This window comes from Ammospiza caudacuta, chromosome 31, assembly GCF_027887145.1.
Source record: "Ammospiza caudacuta isolate bAmmCau1 chromosome 31, bAmmCau1.pri, whole genome shotgun sequence".
Lineage (NCBI taxonomy): Eukaryota > Metazoa > Chordata > Aves > Passeriformes > Passerellidae > Ammospiza > Ammospiza caudacuta.
The window spans coordinates 3,026,458-3,048,547 of NC_080623.1; the positions used below are offsets into that span (position 1 = coordinate 3,026,458).

General features: G+C 46.5%; 1 protein-coding gene across 1 annotated transcript; it reads right to left on the reverse strand.

Moving 5' to 3' along the window:
* Positions 1-383: 383 nt before the first annotated feature.
* On the reverse strand, positions 384-17,665 carry ACVRL1 (activin A receptor like type 1). The gene is made up of 10 exons (XM_058822058.1): positions 17,422-17,665; positions 12,388-12,458; positions 9,754-9,978; positions 8,875-9,074; positions 8,678-8,777; positions 7,484-7,630; positions 6,572-6,847; positions 5,121-5,318; positions 2,120-2,250; positions 384-740 (listed from the first exon to the last, which is right to left on the reverse strand). Exons 2-10 carry the CDS (start codon positions 12,455-12,457, stop codon positions 606-608), a joined length of 1,482 nt encoding a protein of 493 aa, XP_058678041.1. The 5' UTR covers position 12,458; positions 17,422-17,665; the 3' UTR covers positions 384-605.
* Positions 17,666-22,090: the final 4,425 nt, after the last annotated feature.

Here is a 22,090-nt window from a genome sequence, read left to right on the forward strand (position 1 = left end):
CTCAGGTGCCCCTGGGCCTGGGGATGCTCCGAGGGCTGGGGGTGGTTCTGAGGGCTGGGGGCGGTTCTGCCATCGGTGCCCATCGGGTGCTCCCAGTGCTGGGGGTGGTTCTGAGGGCTGGGGGTGGTTCTGTCATCCGTGCCCCCAGAGCTGGGGGTGGTTCTGCCGTCGGCGCCCCTCAGGTGCCCCTCGGGATGGGGGTGGTTCTGCCGTCGGTGCCCCCAGTGCCGGGGGTGGTTCTGCCATCACTGCCCCTCGGGTGCCCCTGGGGCTGGGGGTGGTTCTGAGGGCCAGGGTTGTTTCTGCCATCGGTGCCTCTCAGGGTGGGTGACCAGCTGCCATCCCCGCCGGGCACAGCCAGACGCGCCGGTATCGGATGTCGGATCCAGGGATATTTTTAAAACCGGGTGATTTTTCAGATTCCTCCTTTGGCATTGGATTTTTTTTTTTCCCTATTTTTTTTTTTTTTTTTCATGCTTGCAAATTCACCCGGCTGGAAGGAGGAGCGGGAGAGGCGGGAGCTGCGAGCGAATCCCCTCCCGCGACCGGAGCCATCCCGTGCCCGGTGCCGCCCGTCCGTGGCTCCGGTGTCCGGTTCCCGGCGCTCACTGCTCCGGTTTTGTCTTCTCGGCGGAATTGTTGAGCTTCTTCAAGGTCTTTTTAATGCGCAGGGCGGTGAGACGGGCGGAGGGGCTCTGGTACCAGCACTCCTTCATGATCCTCGCCAGCGCCGACAGAACCTGAGCGGGAGGCACAAAAAAAGGGATGAACGCTCTGGTGGGATTGATGGGCAGGGTGAAAAATGCCAGTCGCTTGTTTTTAAAAATTTGAAAGTTTAATAGTAATAAAATGGTTATAAAAATAGTTATCTAAATATATAAATTTATAAATATAGTTATCTAAATATATAAAGTTATAAATATAAGTATATATAGATATATTTATCAATATATAGTTATAAATATAACTATAGTTATATAAAAATTTGAAAGTTTAATAGTAATAAAATGGTTATAAAAATAGTTATCTAAATAGATAAAGTTATAAATATAACTATATATAGTTATATTTATAAATATATAGTCATAAATATAACTATAATTATTAAGAAATATATATTATAAATATACATAGTTACAAATATATCTATTTCTAAATATAGCTATATATTTATAAATATAACTATAGTTATAAGTTATAAATATAACTATATATTGTAAATTGTAAATTAAAATGGATTTCTATCCTGGAAAATTTTCACTTTGCTTCATTATTTAAATAGATATAGTTTATATATAAATACCAATAAATATATACATAGTTATATTTAAATATATTTAAATATAACTATTTATAAATATATATCTAGTTAATATATATTACTATACTATAAATAAATAAATATATAAAACTATATATAAATAGTTGAAATATATTAATATATATAGTCAATATATATAGTCAATATATATAAATATATATAAAATATATTAAAATAAATATATTAAATATATATATAAATATATTTCTAAATATATAAATATAAAAATATATTTAGTTTCTTTAAATATATATAGTTATATTAATAGATATTTAAATATAAATATAACTATATATATATAAATAAATATACTCTTTGCTTTTATTGTCTCATTTTGTCCTAATCCAAATTGCCCAAATTATTATTACTCTATTATTATTTTTATTGTAATAAAATATTTCTATAAAATATTACTATATTACTATATTACTATATAGTAATATATTACTATAAAATATTACTATACAATATTACTATAAAGTATTACTATATTTTATAGTAATATTTTATAGTAATATTTTATTACTATAAAAATAGTAATAGAGTAATAATAATTTGGACAATTTGGATTTTTGTACCCATTTTATTACTATTAAACTTCTAAAATTTTAAAACCAAGTGATTGGCATTTTCCAGTTTCTATTTCAACATTTTCTTATAAACTAAAACTATATTTAACGCACTAATTAAGAAAATTAATACAGGCACAACTTTCTAACACAACATATATAATATTAATTTGAATATTGGTGAAAAGCCGAGCAGAAAATGCACATTTTTCACAGGGGTGGGACTCACTGGGTCGGAGAAGAGGCGGTTGGGGATCACGGGGGTCTGCTGGTCCACACACACGACCTTCTTCATGTCCTCAAAGCTGGGGTCGCTGGGCACGGCGTCGAAGAAGGGCGGCCGGTACTCCTCCACAATGCCTGAGGGACAGGGAAAGTGAGGGGTTAACCCCAGCTGCATCCTCATCCTCACCCTTCGTCCTCATCCTCATCTTCATCCTCATCCTCATCTCCATGCTCATCCTCATCCTCATCTCCATGCTCATCCTCACCTCATCCTCATCCTCATCCTCATCCTCATCCTCATCCTCATCCTCATCCTCATCCTCGTCCTCACCTCATCCTCATCTTCATCCTCATCCTCACCTCCATCTTCACCCCCATCCTCATCCTCATCCTCACCCTCCATCTTCATCTTCACCCTTGTTCTCATCCTCACCCTCACCCTCATCTTCACCGCCATCCTCATCCTCATCCTCATCCTCATCTCATCCTCATGCTCATCCTCACCCCATCCTCATCCTCCATCCTCATCCTCACCCTCACCCTCATCCTCATCCTCACCTTCACCCTCATGCTCATGCCCATCCTCACCCCTGTCCTCACCTTCATCCTCACCCACATCCTCACCTTCATCCTCACCCCTATCCTCACCCTCCATCCTCATCCTCACCCCCATCCTCATCCTCACCCTCCATCCTCACCCCCATCCTCATCCTCACCCCCCATCCTCACCCCTGTCCTCACCTTCATCCTCACCCCCATCCTCATCCTCACCCTCCATCCTCATCCTCACCCCCATCCTCATCCTCACCTCCGTCCTCATCCTCCATTCTCATCCTCATCTTCACCCTCACCCTGATCCCCACCCCCATTCTTATCCTCACCCTCATCCTTACCTTCACCTTCACCCTCACCCTCATCCTCACCCTCATCCTCACCCTCATCCTCACCCTCATCCTCACCTTCATCCTCACCCCGATCCCCACCCTCACCCTCCATCCTCACCCTCATCTTCACCCTCATCCTCATCCTCACCCTCATCCTCATCCTCACCCTCACCCCACACATCCCCTATAGCAATGCGCCCCCTGTTGGCAGAGTGACCAAACTGTCCTTTGTCCCCTTAAAAAGGAAAAAAGCCCAGAAATTTCTCTCCTCAATGAGGTGAAAAGACCTCACAGGACCTGAGGGACTTCACCTCAAATTTAAGGAAAGCCAATTGGACAGGAGCCAAAAATCCCACCTGAGCAAGAAAAGGAAGAGAACAAAGGAACTGATTGCTTTTGTGGGGTGTTTTACCAGGAGCAAGAACCTCTTGCCCTAACTCAGTTTTTCTCTGTTATTTTCTTTGTTATTTTGGCCTTTCTTAAAACTTTTCTGTTTCCAACACCACCACAGAAGCCATCCTGCTGATTTTATGCCCTCTAAGGTGGCTGAGCTATCTTGGGTGTGTAGATCTCCACGAGCTTGTGAGACCTGGCTTGAGGAGACCCTTACAGCAGTGGAGTTTGGTTTTTTCCCCTCTTGCATGTGGCTCAGTTTTTCTCTATAAAGACTTCCGTTATTTTGCCTTTTATGTAAACATTTTTGTTTCCATCACCACCACAGAAGCCATCCTGCTGATTTTATGCCTTCTGAGGTAGCTGAGCTATCTTGGGTGTGAAATAGATCTCCAAGAGTTTATAAGACCCGACTCAAGTAGACCCTTACATCAGTGGAGTTACTTTTTTCCCCTCTTGCTCTGAGTTTTTCTCTATAAGGAGATTTGTTATTTTGGCTTTTCTTAAAACTTTCCTGTTTCCAGCACTACCACAGAAGCCACCCAGCTGATTTTGTGCCTTCTAAGGTAGCTGAGCTATCTTAAATGTGTATAAATCTCCAGAAGCTTACAAGACCTAGCTCGAAGAGACCCTTACAGCAGTGGAGTTTGTTTTTTCCCTCTCTTGCATCTAGCTCAGGTTTTCTCTATAAGGAGCTTTGTTATTTTGCCTTTTATTAAAACCTTTTTGCTTCCAGCACTACCACAGAAGCCATCCTGATGATTTTGTGCCTTCTAAGGTAGCTGAGCCATCTTGGATGTGTTGATCTCCAAGAGCTGATGAGACCTGGCTCGAGGAGACCCAGATTTCAATCATGGGCTGCTGGAACTTCTCCCTGCACCCCCTCACCCTCTCCTTGGCACAGGGGGTGGTGGCACCACCGGTGGCTCCAGCGCCAGCCCCACCACGAGGATCATCACTGATAACAGCCCTTGGTGGCTGTTATCAGTCAGCCCTGCCAGCTGGCCCACTAATCTCGCTTTAATTCTTGCACATGTCCGTGTCCCCCGTGGGATTTAATGTTTCTGGGGAGCCTCGAGCCCCCAGCAGCTCCCTGCACCCCAAAACCTCATTTTGCCCTGGAGTTCCCCCCATCCCCGATCCCTTGAAGAGCGAGGGGTCCTGGAAGGGTTAAACCCAGAGGGCTGAAGGTCATTGCTACGCAAGGCTGGGGTAATTCGGAGTAAATGTGTCACCTGAGGGAGCCCTGGGGACATAAATGAGATTATCCCGGCCAGACTGACCCTCCCACCCCATCCGCCAGCGCCCACCATTTAATTAACATTTAAATGGACTTTGCTGCGATGAGCAGCGCTGGCCAGGCTGCCCCAATTCCGTTCATCCCCAACTCGGGGGGATCCTTCCCCTTGTCCCAATCGCGATTTCCAGAGCCAAACCCAGCGGCCGGAGGTCCCGGCCGTGGCCGCTTTCCAGGCAGCGCTTTGAAGCCGCTTGTTTTCTAATCAGCGCTGAACAAACAAAGCGCTGATTGAGCCTAATGGGCCCTTTAATCAGGGAGCCGGGTGCTGACACTAGATTACAGTGTTTATAATTTACAGCTAATCTTCTGGGCGAAGGAACAAAAAAAAAAAACAAAAAAAAAAAAAAAAAAACAAAAAAAAAAAAAAAGAATAAGAAAAGGAGGGGAAGGAGGGAATGGAGGAGCCTGGAGAACAGGGAGCTGCTCACCGTTCACCACCGTTCTCCGGGTGATCTCCCAGAGCACCAGCCCGTAGGCCCAGATATCTGTTTTCTTGTAGGACTCGAAGCAGTCGGTGCGGATCTGCTCGCTCAGCACCTCCGGGGCCATGTAGCGCTTGGTGCCCACGCGGGGGTTGTTGCCGATGTCCAGGTAATCGCTGCCCTGGGAGTGCATCACGGCCAGCCCTGCGGGGACAGGGCACAGAGGCGTTTAGGATGATTTTTAAGGTCATTAATTCAGCTGTAAAATGCTGGGATAACGGCCCTGAGCAGACCATGGGGCTCGACATCCCTCGGGTCCCAAAACCCCAGGATGCCACATCCTTGTGGCACCATCACCCTGCAGCATCTCATCCCTGGAATGTTACATCTCCGGGGTTCCACATTCCTGGAGCATCACATCTGCAGGGTTCCAGAGCCCCGGAGCACCATGTCCCTGGGGTTCTGCATCTCTGGGGTACCACATCCCCGGGGTATCTCATCCCCAGGGTAACTCATCAGTGGGGTACCTCATCCCTGGGGGTACCTCATCCTTGGATTCCTCATCCCAGGGCTACCTCATCCCTGGGGTATTTCATCCCTGGGGTACCACATCCCTGGGTACCCTTGGGTGCTGCAGCTTTGGGTATCACCACCCTGGGGTTTCACACCCTTAAATGTCACATCCCTGGGGCACCACCCCCCCGAGGTACAATATCCCCAGAGGACGTCATCCCCGGGGTACCATATCCCCAGGGTACCTCATCCCTGGGGTACGTCATCCTTGGGGTACCTCATTCTTGGGGTATTACATCCCTGGGGTATCACATCACTGGAGTAACACATCCCTGGGGTACCCCATCTCTGGGGTACCCCTGAATACCTTATCCCTGAGGTACCACACTCCTGTATTCCTCATTCCTGGGGTACCTCATCCCTGGGGTACTGCATTCCTGGGGTACCGCACCCCTAGGGTGCCTTATCCCTGGGGTACCTCATCTCTGGGACACCTCATCACTGGGGTATCACATCCCTGGGCTACCACACCCCTGGATACCTCATCCCTGGGATACCCCATCCTTAGGGTACCTCATTCTTGGGGTACCACACCCCTGGATTCCTCATCCCTGGAGTACCCCATCACTGAGGTACCTCATTCCTGGAGTACCTCCTCCCTGGGTACCTAATTTTTGGGGGTACTACATCCCTGGATTCCTCATCCCTGGGATACCCCGTCCTTGGGGGACCTCATTCTTGGGTACCACACCCCTGGATTCCTCATCCCTGGGATACGCCATCACTGGGGTACCTCATTCTTGGGGTACCCCATTCTTGGGGTATCCCATTACTGGGGAAACTCATCCCTGGAGTATCACACCCCTGGGCTACCACACCCCTGTATTCCTCATCCCTGGGGTACCTCATTTTTGGGGGTACCACCCCCCACCCCTCCACCTCACCCAGGTCCGCGATGCAGCACTGCCGGTTGCTCTTCACCAGGATGTTCCTGCTCTTCAGGTCCCGGTGGGCGATGGCAGGCTTGCCCTGAGTGCCGAAAATCTCCACATGGAGGTGGACGAGGCCGCAGATGATGGAGGAGGCCAGGCCCAGGCAGGTGTCCACGTCCAGGGCTGTCCTCTGCAGGAAGTCGTAGAGGGAGCCGTTCTCGTGGTAGTGCGTGATGAGCCAGAGCTGCGTGCTGGAGTTCCTGGAGGTCATGTCAGAGGCGATGAAACCTGGCCAGGGACAAACAGCTGGGGTCAGGAAACAGCTGGGGATCACCAGGGAAACAAACACCTGGGAAACAGATGGGGAACACCTGGGGAACAGCTGGGAAACACCTGGGAAACAACTGGGGTACAGCTGGGGAACAGCTGGGATCAGAGAACCTGGGGAACAGCTGGGGAACAGCTGGGGAACAGCTGGGATCAGGGAACCTGGGGAACAGCTGGGAAACACCTGGGAAACAGCTGGGGTCAGGGAACCTGGGAAACAGCTGGGGAACACCGGGGGAACACCTGGGAAACAACTGGGAAACAACTGGGAAACAGTTGGGATCAAGGAACCTGGGAAACAGCTGGGAAACAACTGGGGACACAGACCCTGGGAAACAGCTGGGGTCATGGGAAACACCTGGGATCAGGGACAGGGAGAAACACCTGGGATTAGAGACCCCCTGGAATACCTGGGACCCTGTGAAACACCTGGGATCAGGGACAGGGAGAAACACCTGGGATCAGGGAACCTGGGAGACACCTGGGATCAGGGACAGGAGAAACACCTGGGATTAGAGACGCCCTGGAACACCTGGGATCCTGTGAAACACCTGGGATCAGGGACCCACCCTGCTGTCCCCAGCCCTCGTGGCTCACCCAGGATGTTGTCGTGCCGCAGCAGCACGGTGTTGTAGATCTCCGTCTCGCGGAACCACGACTGCTCGTCCCGCGAGGAGAAGATCTTGACGGCCACGCTCTCGCCGTGCCACACGCCCCGCCACACCTCGCCGTAGCGCCCTTTACCTGCCACAGCCGTGCCAACACGTCACTCAGTGCCCCCAGGACCTGCTGCGAGCACCTGGATCCCGTGTGGGAGCACCTGGATCCCGTGTGGGAGAGCCCTGAAGCAGCACGGGCGTCCTTTTGGGTATTCAATACTTGTATTGAATTGATATCTATGGATATCAAAATCCATAATTTTGGATATCAAAATCCATAGATCAACATCCATATTGGGAATGGGATGTACCAAAGTTATGAATATGGATTTGTATTTTGGGTACTCAGTACTTGTATTGAATTGATATTTATGGATATCAAAATCCATAGATCAATATCCATATTGGGAATGGGATGTACCAAAGTTATCAATATGCGTTTGTATTTTGGGTATTCAATACTTGTATTGAATTGATATCTATGGATATCAAAATCCATAGATTTTGGATATTAAAATCCATAGATCAATATCCATATTGGGAATGGGATGTACCAAAGATACGAATCTGCATTTGTATTTTAGGTATTCCATACTTGTATAGATAAAACGGCTTTGTAGTCAGCTGTAAATTGCAGTGTGTATTTGGGAATTATCCCACAATAAACATCCACTTTGTAACTTTGAACTGTTAGAGAGCTTTTGGATATTGGTACTAGATCAATATCCATATTGGGAATGGGATGTACCAAAGTTATGAATATGTATTTGTATTTTGAGTATTCAATACTTGTATTGAATTGATATCTATGGATATCAAAATCCATTGATTTTGGATATCAAAATCCAGTGATCAATATCCATATTGGGAATGGGATGTACCAAACTCATGAATATGCATTTGTATTTTGGGTATTCAATACTTGTATCGATAAAAGGACTCTAATCACCTGTAAATTGCAATGTGTTTTTGGGAGTTATCCCGCAATAAACATTCACTTTCTAACTCTAAACTGTTGGAGTTTTTGTCCATCACAGTTGGATATCAGCACTAGATCAATATCCATATTTTTTAACGATCCACATTTTTAAATATCCATATTTTTTAATAAACCACAGCCTCCTCTGCTTACCCACACACTCCATGAGGGTGATCTGCCGAGCCACCGTCCTCTGGACAAGGAAAGGCAGCCCAGACCCGCTGCCCGTGGTGCAGTCGTCGTTCAGCAGGTCCTGCACAAACAGGGCGTCCACGGGGTCAGCGTGGTGGCCATCCCTACACCCACACACACCTTGGGGACATCTGGGGTCCCTCACGGGGCTCACCCACCTCTAGGGTGCTGTCTCCCATCATGGATGCCTTCAGCATGAGGTCGGTGTCACCAAAGTCACTGTGCTTGTGGCGCTGCTGGGCCACCTTCCAGCAGAAGAGCGCCGTGAGCGCCGCGAGGACGAGGAGGGACAACAGCGGGACGAAGATCATCAGGAGGAGGTTGGGTAGGGAAGGTGCCTTTACCAGGGCGTCTTCTCCTGGGTGGGGGAAACGAGGGTGTGGCGTTCACATTCTCTGAAAAAAATCCCTTCACCCGGGATTTTTCTCCTGGGAAGATGAGAAGCCTCAGAGAGGAATGAAAGCAATGTTTGTCTGATTGCTTCTCCCTGTTTTGCTGCTTTGGAATGTAGTCTGAAGATTGTTTATCCAACGGGTGGCTGTTTGATTGTTTTCATGTGAATTGTTTTGACATTACGACCAATCACTGTCCAGCTGTGTCAGGACTCTGGATGCAGTCACGAGTTTTCATAGTAATTCTTTGTAACCTTCTGTCTGTGTCCTTTCTCTATTATTTAGTGTAGTTTTAGTGTAGCATTCTATAATATAATGTAATGATAATATAATATAATGTAATGATAATATAATATAATATAATATAATATAATATAATATAATATAATATAATATAATATAACATAATAATATCTATAAAAGAAAATATATAATAATAAAATAAATAATAAATAATACATAAAGAAAATATATCAATCATATCATATCACATATCATATAATACCATATCATATTATTATGTCATAATATAATAATAAATTAACCTTCTAAGAACAAGGAGTCACATTCATCAATTCTTCCTTCGTCCTGGGGACCCAACCACATCCCCAGCCACGTGGGCAGCTTGTTCCCTGTCCCCTGTACCTTGCAGGAAGATCTCCAGCTCGGCGTTGCACATGTGGAAGTTGCAGCACCTCATGCCGTACTGCTCCGTGACGGGCGTGTGGCAGTGTTCCAGAATGTTCTGGGAGAAGCAGCCCCGGTGCTGGGTGATGGTGCCCTCCTCCTTCCTCTTGCTGACGAAGCACACCTGGCCCGTGCAGTTGGGCTGGCTGCAGTGGGGCACGTCACAGGCACACAGCAGCTCCTCTGCGGGCACCAGGAAGGGACACAGGGTCACCCCACTGCCCACCCGGGAGCTTTGGTGGCTTTGGGGGCAGGGACATTCTCCTAAAGGCTCCACATTTGGAGAATGAGTAGCTTGGGACCATCAAAGAAGGAGGGGAAGGCTGCTGTGGGTGCTCGGCCCATCCTGGAACCCCCCCAGAAAATCTCCTGCTCCCAATTGGGCTCCAAATCCCAACCCTGAAGCTGGGGGTCCCCTGTTGCCACAGCCCCAAGAGGCTCCATGGGATGGGCTGTGCCAGCCTGGGATAGATCCAGCCCAGCAGCTGGGATTAACTGGGATGCACTGGTTTACCACACACAAGGTCACATCCTGCCCACAAGATCCCAGGGCACATGGCACCTATGGGAGCCTGGGGTGAGATCAAAAACCCCAAACTCAGCCAGTGCCTTCCCAGAGGGTGTTTTGGGAGCTGGGTGCCAAACCCAGGGTCCTTCCTGGAGTTTTTCCTGACTTCCCTGAAGTTGTTTTCCTGTGCCATGGTGGCTCAGATGGCAGCCACGCTCCCAAATTCCTAATTTAGCTCTGCCCTTTTGCACAGAAAATATCCCTCCTGGAATCAGGGAGTTCAGCCTGAGGGCAGCCAGACATCCAGTGGTGAGGGGACAGTGAGGGGACAGCAAGGGGGTGGCTCTGGTGACCATCCTGCACTCCCTGTCCCCCTCCCCTGGTGCTGTGGGGTGCTACTGGGGCTGGTTTGGGGTTGGTGGCTGTTGGGAAGGATGAAAGTTTGACAAGAAAGTCTCACAGATATGTGTGCTTAGCAGAAAGATTTTAAAATGTAGAGCATGATGAAGGAATAGAGATGGAAGCAGATTTTGATATAGAAGAAAAGAACTGCTGAAATTACTGGATAACCAAGAAGGCAAAAGGTTTGTTAGTTAGAAGGGATTTTTATGGCTTAGAGGAAAAGATAAACCCACCTCAAACGAGAAGATGTTTTTACCAAGCAGAAAGACAGCACAGGCAAACAAGGCAGCAAAGTTGCGAGTAGGAAAAAGATCTCAGAATTTTCCACTGCAAGAAAACTGAAAAACAACCTTTAGCTTTAAGTGTAATGTACTAACTTTTAGTGATTGGAGAATAGTAACATGAATATGGTAATTACAGTAGTTATGATAGGCTATAGAAAATAGTTAAGGTGTAGATTAGTTCTGCTGTATTAAGATGCTCAGCAAAGAAAAGTATAAAATGCATTGTAACCAAAAGAAAATTATAAAATGCATTGGAACCAAATGAAAAGTATAAAATGCACTGTAACAAAAAGAAAAGTATAAAATGCATTGGAACCAAAAAAAAAGTATATAATGCAATGTAACCAAAACCAAAGGGTCTCCAGGCCTGCCTGCAGCTGGAGCTGACAGCTGTAGGCACAGCTCTGTCACCCCCAACCCTGAACTGCTGTAACCTGTTGAATGGAATAAACTGCATTTTGGAGAGTCCCTGGAGTCCCACATCTCCCATTTTGGCTCTTGCAGTGGCGCCCAACGTGGGGCACCATTAGTAAGAGCCTGAATGAGGGATTGTGGGTCTCCAGGCCTGTCTGCAGCTGGAACTGACAGCTGTAGGCACACCATCATCATCATCATCACCACCACCACCACCCCTGGGAAAACCCAGATTTTTAGTATGTGGTACCAGCCTTTCCCTGTGGAAGGGGCTAACAGCAGGCCTGTTAGCTAAAGGAGCGAGAAGAAGCTGAGAAGGAAGAAGCTGATAAGGAGCTCTCTGTAAGGCTGTAACCAAGAAGACCAAAAGAAGTGAAGAATTGAAGAAAGATAAGAGAACTTTGCAGCTAGACGAAGTATTTTTAGAAAGTTAATTGAAGTCACTGTAACTTTTCACCAATAGTGTTATGTTGACTTATTATAGCCAATATTTAAAGTAGAAAAAACGTAAACAATTGAAAAGTGTGTAAAAAGTCAGCCGTGTTCAATAATAAAGAATTGCCATCTGAGACTGCTTGTGGTCTCTGCTTTGTGTTGTGACTGCCTTGACAGCGATATTTCCCCACGTCCCCTCTGGTGACAGCAACACACTTTATCAACCACAATTGATATAATTGATATAATAATACCACAATTAATATAATAATAAAATGAAATGAAATGAAATGAAATGAAATGAAATGAAATATAAAATAAAATAAAATAAAATAAAATAAAATAATAATAATGACAACAACAATATATTATATATAATAATGTAATAATAAAATTAAGCTGAGATCCTCTCTGGGGGATGGCTCACCATTCCACAGGGGCACAGCACAGTCCCTGAGGACCCCAGCTTCCTCCCTGGCTTTTATTTTGGGCTGAACTGCTCCCAAAAAAGGGTTTATTTTAACCTGCTGTCACCCCATTGGCACTCACCGTCTGCAAAGCTGAAAGACAAGGTCATCAGCGCCAGCACCACCTGGCCACCAGCCCCACACGGCATCATCCTGGGGAGACAGAGGGGGGTCAGAGCAGCCCGTGCACCCCCAGAGCCCATCCCCAGCCCTGGGGGCTTTGGGAAGGGAGGGGAACTGCAGAATTCAGGCACAGACAGAATTTTGGCTCCGGACATCCTGGGCACGGCCCTTCCTGAGAACAGATCCCGGGACATCCCGAGATCAGGAGACCTCCCTGGCATGGTGTTGGTGCCACTCGTGGCCCCACAGAACTCAGGAATGTGCTGGAACCAGGTCCTTGCCACATCCATGCAGCCCCAGCTCCTTCCTTTGTCCCGGTGATCCCCACACCAGCACTGCCTGTTAAATTCACATTCTCTGGAAAAATCCCTTCACTCAGGATTTTTCTCCTGGGAAGCTGAGAACCCTCAGATGAAAAGGAAAACAATTCTCATCTGATTTGCTTCTCCCGTGTTTTGCTCCTTTGGAATGAGTTTGGAGATTGTTTACCCTCAGGTGATTGTTTCATTGGGATTCTGATGTGAATTGTTTTGACTCTTTGGCCAAGCAGTGTCAGGACTCTGGACTCACAAATTTTTGTTATTATCTTTTTAGCCTTCTGTAAGTATCCTTTCTGTATTCTTTAGTATAGTTTAACATTCTTTAATATAATATAGTATTATAAAGTAATAAATTAGTTTTCTGAGAACATGGAGTCAAATCCATCATTTCTCTGTGCCAAATACGCTTCCAAGGATACTTCACATCCTTTGGAATGTGTTTGGAGATTATTTCATTTGGTTTCTGATGTGAATTGTTTTGATTTATTGGCCAATTACAGCCAAGCTGTGTCGAGACTCACAAGTTTTCATTATTATCTTTTTAGCCTTCTGTAAATATCCTGTCCGTATTCTTTAGTATACAGTATAATATAATATAATATAATATAATATTATATTATATTATATTATATTATATTATATTATATTATATAATGTAATGTAATGTAATGCAATGTAATGTAATGTAATGTAATATAATATAATATAATATGATATAATATAATATAATAATAAATTAGCCTTCTGAGAACATGGAGTCAGATTGATCATTCCTTCCTTCATCGAGGCACTACACAAATACAGAGACCCCTGAGAATTCTTTAATATAATATTGTATGAGTAATAGCATTATTATTATTATTAATAGTATTAAAATTATTATTAATAATAGTATTAATAATAAATTAGTCTCCTGAGAACATGGAGTCAGATTCCTCATTCCTCCCAACATCGAGGCACCCCACAAATGCAATAACTCCCCGCTGTTCCCAGGGCTCCTGCTCCATAAAACCACAGCCCTGCTGATACCACAGCACTGCTGGGGATCCCAGATTTGGGAAATCCTGCCCTTGGGATGGAGCCCAAATCCCCCACGCCACGAGCAGCAGGGTCTCCCTCCTGGGGCTGCTTTTATGTGCACATCTTATCAATGACACAAACAGAGGTGCTGGGACAGCCAAAAATTCCTTGCTGAGCCTTTGGGGGGAAGTTTGGCTATTTTTAATCTTCCTTTTTATTTTTTTTAATTTATTTTTTTTTTCTCTTTGTGAAAGAACCATTTGTGCCAAGGCAAACATATCCATCCCCCCAGCCTCACAACCCCGGCCCCTCCTGGGCTCATTCTTCGTGTTCCCGACATAAACATGCCAAAAGGCTCCGTTTCCTGCAATTGAAGAGCCCAGCCCAGGGCTGCTGGGACAGGAATCAAGATTGTTTAGATCCTGCCCTTGATGGGGAAGCTCAGTCACGCAAGGACGTGGCTGACCCAGGGCAGGCCCCAGCCCTGCTCAAATCGGGCTTTTCCTCCCCAAAATAACTCACTGGGTTGTGGCTCGAGGGGAGGAAACAGTGAGAAGATCAGTGAGCAGATCCTGGGTCCTGGGGATGGAGGGCAGGGCCTTGGTGGAGCAGTGATGCCAGGCTGATCCATCCCACCTTTGGCTGGGCCAGGTTCAGCTTTGTTTTAAAATCCCAACCCCTCTGGAGCTGGGCTAGGATTGGGTTTATTTTAAATTCCTAACTGCCCCAAGAACTGGGCCAGGATCAGTTTTATTTTAAAATCCCACATTCCTCAAAGCTGGGCTAGGATCAGCTTTGTTTTAAAACTCAATCCCTCTGGAGCTGGGCTAGGATCTGCTTTATTTTAAAATCCCAACTCTCCCAGAGCTGGGCTAGATCAGCTTTATCTTAAAATCTCACATTCCTCAGAGTTGGGCTAAGATCTGCTTTATTTTAAAATCCCAACTCTCCCAGAGCTGGGCTAGATCAGCTTTATCTTAAAATTTTAAGTTCCCCAGAGCTGGGCTAAGATCAGCTTTATTGTAAAACTCAATCCCTCTGCAGCTGGGCTAGAACAGCTTTATTTTAAAATCCCACATTCCTCAGAGCTGGACTAAGATCTGCTTTATTTTAAAATCCCAACTCCCCCAGAGTTGGGCTAAGATCTGCTTGATTCTAAAACTCAATCCCTCTGGAGCTGGGCTAGGATCAGCTTTATTTTAAATTCCCAACTCCCCCAGAGCTGGGTTAGGATCAGCTTTGTTTTAAAATCTTAACTCCTTCAGAGCTGGGTTAGGATCAGTTTTATTTTAAAACTCAATCCCTCTGGAGCTGGGTTAGGATCAGCTTTATTTTAAAATCCCAACTTCCTCAGAGTTGGGCTAAGATCTGCTTTATTTTAAAACTCAATCTCTTTGGAGCTGGGCTAGGATCAGCTTTATTTTAAAACTCAGCCCCTCCGATTCCTCACCCCCAGCCCCACATTTCTTGCAGCCCCAAGAGCTGCAGGATGTGTGATTTAAAAGGGAAGCTGAGCCTCCCAGGTGGTGAATTCCCTCCCTGGAGCCACTTCCCCAAAATCCTGAAGCATGAGACAGCTGCAGGATATTTGCCATGGAACACAAAGCAGCCAGGGCCTCACCCAAACTCTGCTGTGCACCAAACATCCCATGGATTGTTGTTGTTATTGAGAGCAAAACTTAATCCAGAGTGGCATCCCACAGGAAAAACATCCCAGGAAAGGCACAAATCAATCCCTGTCCTTTCCTTCCTCTTTTCTCATCAGGAGCTGCAGCTCATGGGCATCCAGAGCATCTTACCCTGCCTGCCTAGGGGCTGGTTTATATTCTCTGGGATTTGTAGCATCAGGAGAAGGAGGAAAAAAAACAGGAAAATAATCTGGGATGGGACATGGGTGCTGGAAGGGAGCAGTGTGGCAGCTCCAGGGTCTGGAGCAAACCCTGTGCAAGGAGAATTTCCCAGTTTGAGGGTCTGGAGAAGGAGAATTTCCCAGTTTGAGGGTCTGGAGCAAACCCTGGAGAAGGAGAATTTCCCATCTCCAGAATCTGGAGCAAACCCTGGGGAAGGAGAATTTCCCAGTTTGAGGGTCTGGAGAAGGAGAATTTCCCAGTTTGAGGGTCTGCATCAAACCCCAGGGAAGGAGAATTTCCATTCTATGAACGTGCACCACACAAAGAGAGCAGCAAAATCCACTCAAGAAAGCACCAAAATCCACTCAAAAAAGCAACAAAACCCACTCAAAAGAGCAAAATCCACTCAAGGCAGCAGCCAAACCCTCTCAGGGTCACCTTGGTGCAGGGATTCCATGGCCTGTGGCTGCCCCAGCCCCTCAGAGGGCTCCAGTGGGAAGGAGTTCCATGGCTGGGGCTCTCCCCAGCTTGGTTGATGGAGATGGAGCCTCTTTAAGTGACCATTTGGGTCTTTCTTGCCCTTCTCTTCCCATTTTGCCACTTTCAGGGCCAGCCCAATCTCAGCCCCTCACTCCTCCCTCCATCCCTGCCCTTTCTGCCTGCTGGTTTTTGGCAGAAAAGTGATTTTTACACGTTAATAATTCTAATGAGAGACCTGGGATTTGGTGTGGAACAGGGGAGCCCTGAGGTGGCAAATTCACACAGCCCCTGCTAGCAGAGCTCTCAACTTTCCCTCATTTTTCCCGACATCTTTTCAAAATACACCCAAATTCCCCATTTCCCACATCAATCCCAGCCTTCCTGCTGCAGATTTTTATTATTCTTATTATTCTTATTATTCTTATTATTCTTATTATTCTTATTATTCTTATTATTCTAATTATTGTTATTATTGTTCTTATTGTTCTTATTTTTCTTATTATTCTTATTATTCTAATTTCTTAATTCTTATTATTCTTATTTCTTATTATTTCAGCTCTTTAGCAAGAGCTAAATAATAAGGCACAGATCCTGCTGCCACCACACTGATGTGAGCCCTGATTTGTGCTCCTAACCCCAATTCCAGCCTCTCTAACCCTGATATCAACACCACAATCCCACAGAACACCAAGGAAACGGGGCCAAATCCTGATTTCCCTCCTTGTTCCCCACATCTTTTCAAAATACACCCAAATTCCCCATTTGCCACGTCGATCTCAGCCTTCCTGCTGCAGTTTTTTATTATTTCACCGCTTTAGCAAGGACCTGGGCACAGATCCTGCTGCCACCACACTGGTGTGAGCCTTGATTTGTGCTCCTGGCCCCAATTCCAACCTCTCCAACCCTGATGTCAGCACCCCAACCCCACAGAACACAAAGGAAACGGGGCCAAATCCTGATTTTGGGGGTCAGACAGGAGGGACCCAGCAAGGACCTGGGGACAGATCCTGCTGCCACCACACTGGTGTGAGCCCCTGGCCCCAATTCCAGTCTCTCTAACCCTGATGTCAACACCACAATCCCACAGAATACCAAGGAAACGGGGCCAAATCCTGATTTTGGGGGTGAAGCCCTGAGCTAGGTGTAGCCCCGAGCTTGGTGCAGGCCCAACCACATGAGGAACCCAATTCCAACCTCTCTAACCCTGATGTCAGCACCACAACCCCACAGAACACCAAGGAAACGGGGTCAAATCCTGATTTTGGGGGTGAAGCCCTGATCTTGGTGCAGCCCCAACCCCATGAGTGGTTTTTCCCCACTCACCTGCAGCATCCAGGTCCTGTGGGCTCCCCTGGCACTGCCCAGCCTTGGAGGCCTCTCCCAGCCACGATCCCGCTCCTGGATCCGCCTCAGCTTCGCTCCTGAGCCCCAACTCCGAGGATCTTCATGGATCTTCTCCCTTCCCACCACCCATGCTGCCACCCACGTCCCCCTTGGGCAGGGATTGTCACGATTGTCCCGATTGTCACCCTTCCCCTGCCCTGCCCGGCTAGGCCACCCCGCTCTGTCCAACGCAGCCGTTTGGCAGCTGCTCTGCGGTCTGGATGTGGGAGAAGTCAAAAAAAAAAAAAAAATGTTTCTTATTACTGCCTCTTCCTGCCTGGCTTGTCTCCACCACTCCCAGCTAATAAAGCATTTCCTATTGCTGAGCACACAGCCACCAGCAGCCTCCCTTCCTCCCCGCTCACCGGGCCCCAGCTCCATCCTGGTTCCTTTGAGTCCCTCCTCGTCTGTCGCAGACATTTTTTTGCACTAAAAATCCTTTAGGATTTTCCCTTTTTCCCAGAAAAAAAAAAAAGTGAACAATAGATCTCTGCTGCTGTGGAATGCAACAGGTAGAATTTTGATTAGGCCATCTTGGATGTTTGTAATTAATGGCCAATCAAACAGAGTTGGAGAGAGCTTTGTTGTAATTCTCTTCTTTTTCTATTCTTAGCTAAGCCTTCTGACAAAACCTTTTCTTTTCAGTATAAATATGTGGAATGCAACAGGTAGATTTTTGATTGGGCCATCTTGGATGTTTTTAATTAATGGCCAATCAAAAACCGAGCTTTCTCAAACAGAGTCCGAGAGAGCTTTGTTATAAATTCTCTTTTTTTTCTATTTTCAGCTTAACCTTCTGAAAAAACCTTTTCCTTTCTTTACTTTTTAGTATAAATATATGGAATGCAACAGGTAGATTTTTGATTGGGCCGTCTTGAATGTTTGTAATTAATGGCAAATCAAAAACCGAGCTATCTCAAACAGAGTCCAAGAGACTTTGTTATAATTCTCTTTTTTTCTATTCTTAGCTCAGCCTTCTGAAAAAACCTTTTATTTCTTTTGTTTTTAGTATAAATGTAATGTTATATATATATATATAATAAAATAATAAATCAAGCCTTCTGATCATGGAATCAACATTCTCGTGTCTTGCCTCATCCAAGAACCCCAGTGAACACAGTCACACTCGTCCTTCCCTGAGTGTTTTTCCCACCCCAATTTTCCACTTTTTATGGGAAATTCCAGCCCATGGCTGTCAGAAATTCACACTGAGCATCCCCAAGTTGCTCAGCTTGCTTGGGTGGGGATGGAATGTTCTAGATCTGGGAATGGCCTTGGGCTGCTTGGATGCCCCTCCCTGGTTATTCCAGGCTGGTTATTCCCAGAAATTCCAGGCTGCTGTGCTGAATGAGGCCTTTCTTTCTTGGCCTGCCTAAAAAGCAGAGGCCAGACAAAATCAAGATAATAAAAAGCAGTTATTTATTTATTTAGTTATGTATTATTTATTTATTTATTTACTTACTTATTTATTTATATTTTATTTATTTATTTATTTGGTTATTTGTTTATTTATTTATTGATGGCCTTCAGGTACATTTCAGCCAGACTAAGTCCCCCTCAGGGACTACATCTAAAAACTGAGGCCAGACAAAATAAAGGGAATAAAACGCATTTATTTATTTATTTATTTATTTACTTGTTTGTTTATTCATCTATCTATTTATTTATTTATTATCTATATATAAATAATGTATATAAATTAAAAGGAATAAAAAGCATTTATTTATTTATTTATTTATTATTTACTAATTTGTTTACATATTGTTTATTTATTTAGTTGTTTATTTATTTATTTATTGAAGGCCTTCAGGTACATTTCACTCAGAGACTTGTGCTGGCACATCCCCGCTGTCCCCAGGGCCCATCCCCGCTGTCCCCTCTGTCCCCGCCGTCCCCAGGGCCCGTCCCCGATGTCCCCAGGGCCCATCCCCGCTGTCCCCTCTGTCCCCGCTGTCCCCAGGGCCCATCCCCGCTGTCCCCTCTGTCCCCGCCGTCCCCAGGGCCCATCCCCGCTGTCCCCGCTGTCCCCGCCGTCCCCAGGGCCCATTCCCTGCTGTCCCCTCTGTCCCCGCCGTCCCCAGGGCCCATTCCCTGCTGTCCCCTCTGTCCCCGCCGTCCCCAGGGCCCATCCCCGCTGTCCCCTCTGTCCCCGCCGTCCCCAGGGCCCATTCCCTGCTGTCCCTTCTGTCCCCGCTGTCCCCAGGGCCCATCCCCGCTGTCCCCGCTGTCCCCTCTGTCCCCGCCGTCCCCAGGGCCTGTCCCCGATGTCCCCGCTGTCCCCAGCACTGGGACACCGCCGCCGGTGCCGTTCCCACGGCCGGGCCGGGCACTTCCCGCTCCCCCGGAGCGCACGGGACCGCGGGCAGAGGAAGCTCCGCTTCCCGTTTTGCCACTTTCGGGGCTGCTCACCCCAACCTCAGCTCCCCACTTCTCCCTCCAGCCCCATCCCTGCCTTTCTGCCTGCTGGGTTTTGGCAGAAAAGTGATTTTACACTCTTCTAATCAACTGCACAGCCATAATATCAGTGTTTCCAAAATCACTGCAGTGGTTCCAAAATCAATCAATTCTGGAAGTCTTTTCCACAGCCTCAGGTCAAAATGCAGTGCTCCCCTCGAGTCAGAGTGTGTCAGCGCAGAAATTCTAAAATCCTTCAGCATCCGGAACTCCAACATTTGCTCTTTGGGACACTCCAATCTCAGCCCCACACTTCTCCCTCCAGCCCCATCCCTGCCTTTCTGCCTGCTGGGTTTTGGCAGAAAAGTGATATTGCACACTTCTAATCAAGTGCACAGCTGTAATCTCAGTGTTATCAACCAATTTTGGAAGCCTTTTCCACGGCCTCAGGTCAAAATGCAGCGCTCTCCTGGGAGTCAGAGTGTGTCACAGAATCACAGAATCAATCACAGAATCCATCACAGAATCAATCACAGAATCACAGAGTCACAGAATCACAGAATTACAGAATCACAGGATCACAAGATCAATCACAAATCACAGAATCACAGAATCACAGAGTCACAGAATCACAGGATCACAAGATCAATCACAGAATCACAGAATCACAGAATCACAGGATCACAGAATCAATCACAAAATCACAGAATCACAGAATAATGAGGTTGGAAGAGATCTCTAAGATCATCAAGTCCAACCTATGACCAAACACCTCAACTAGACTGTAGCACCAAGTGCCATGTCCAGCCTTTTTTTAAACACATATGCCAGCACAGAAAGTCTAAAATCCTCAGCATCCAGAGCTCCAACATCTGCCAGCTGTTTCCCTGGCACGGTGCCCCTCTCCAGCATTTTCAAAGAGGTGACAGGACCTGATTTACCTCTGTTTCACCACCAGCCCCCATTTCATCCCGGATCCTCCCGGAGCACCGGGGGCACCGCGGCGGCGGAGCTTTGAGTCTGGCCAGCTCTATCAGCCCAGATCTCAGAAGTTTAAACAAACAAAAGCACAAAACCAGGATAAAACAGGCAGGACCTTCAGCGGTGACTTTGCCCGTGCTGGAGCCCGGGGGGAAACGGGCAGTTTCCATCTGATAGGAGGAAAATGATGCCTGCAGACTCCTTATCTCCGTGACCATCTTTGCTCAGCAGAGATCCGGCCGGATTTTGGCCTCTCCCGGGGTTGTTCCTGGGTGGAATAACCTGGATGGAATTCCTGTTCTTGCAGCCCTTCCATGGGAGCAGACACAGGGCATCCTGCTTGCAGGCAGCGCTCCAGCAAGTCTGGGCATGAGCCAGCAATGTTCCTTGGTGGCCAAGAAGGTCAGTGGCATCCTGGCCTGGATCAGGAATGGTGTGGCCAGCAGGAACAGGGAGGTCATTCTTCCCATGAGGAATGGTGTGGCCAGCAGGGAGGTCATTCTGGCCCTGAAGAATGGTGTGGCCAGCAGGGAGCTCATTCTGGCCCTGAAGAATGGTATGACCAGCAAGAGAAGGGAGGTCATTCTGCCCCTGGAGAATTGTGTCACCAGCATAGATTCTGTAATTCTGTGACTCTGATTTTGTTATTTTGTGGTTCTGTGATTCTGTGATACACTCTTATTCCCAGGAGAACACTGCATTTTGACCTGAGGCTGTGGAAAAGGCTTCCAAAATTGGTTGATAGCACTGAGATCATGGCTGTGCAGTTGATTAGAAGGGTGCAATATCACTTTTCTGCCAAAAACTGGCGGGCAGAAGGGCAGGGATGGGGCTGGAGGGAGAAGTGTGGGGCTGAGATTGAGGTGTCCCAAAGAGCAGATGTTGGAGTTCCGGATGCTGAAGGATTTTAGACTTTTCTGTGCTGACATGTGTTTTGAAAAAGACTGGACATGGTGCTATAGTCTAGTTGAGGTGTTAGGGCATAGCTTGGACTTGGTGATCTTGGAGGTCTCTTCCAAACTCATGATTCTGTGATTCTGTGATTTTGTGGTTCTGTAATTCTGTAATTCTGTGATTGATTCTGTGACTCTGTGATTCTGTGATTTTGTGGTTCTGTGATTCTGTGATTGATTTTGTGGTTCTGTGATTGATTCTGTGATTCTGTGACTCAAGGAGAGCACTGCATTTTGACCTGATGCCTCAGAGGCGGTTTTGTCTTTTTTACTAAAAACTA

Bases quoted from the DNA above. Each gene is read 5' to 3' on its own strand.
- ACVRL1 (XM_058822058.1), bottom strand. From the start codon at position 12,457: ATGATGCCGTGTGGGGCTGGTGGCCAGGTGGTGCTGGCGCTGATGACC. The intron at 7,631-8,677 runs GTAAGCAGAGGA...CGGCTGTGGCAG, and splicing joins CACCCTCATGGAGTGTGTGG to GTAAAGGGCGCTACGGCGAG. The intron at 6,848-7,483 runs GTGAGCCACGAG...GTCCCTGGCCAG, and splicing joins GCGGCACGACAACATCCTGG to GTTTCATCGCCTCTGACATG.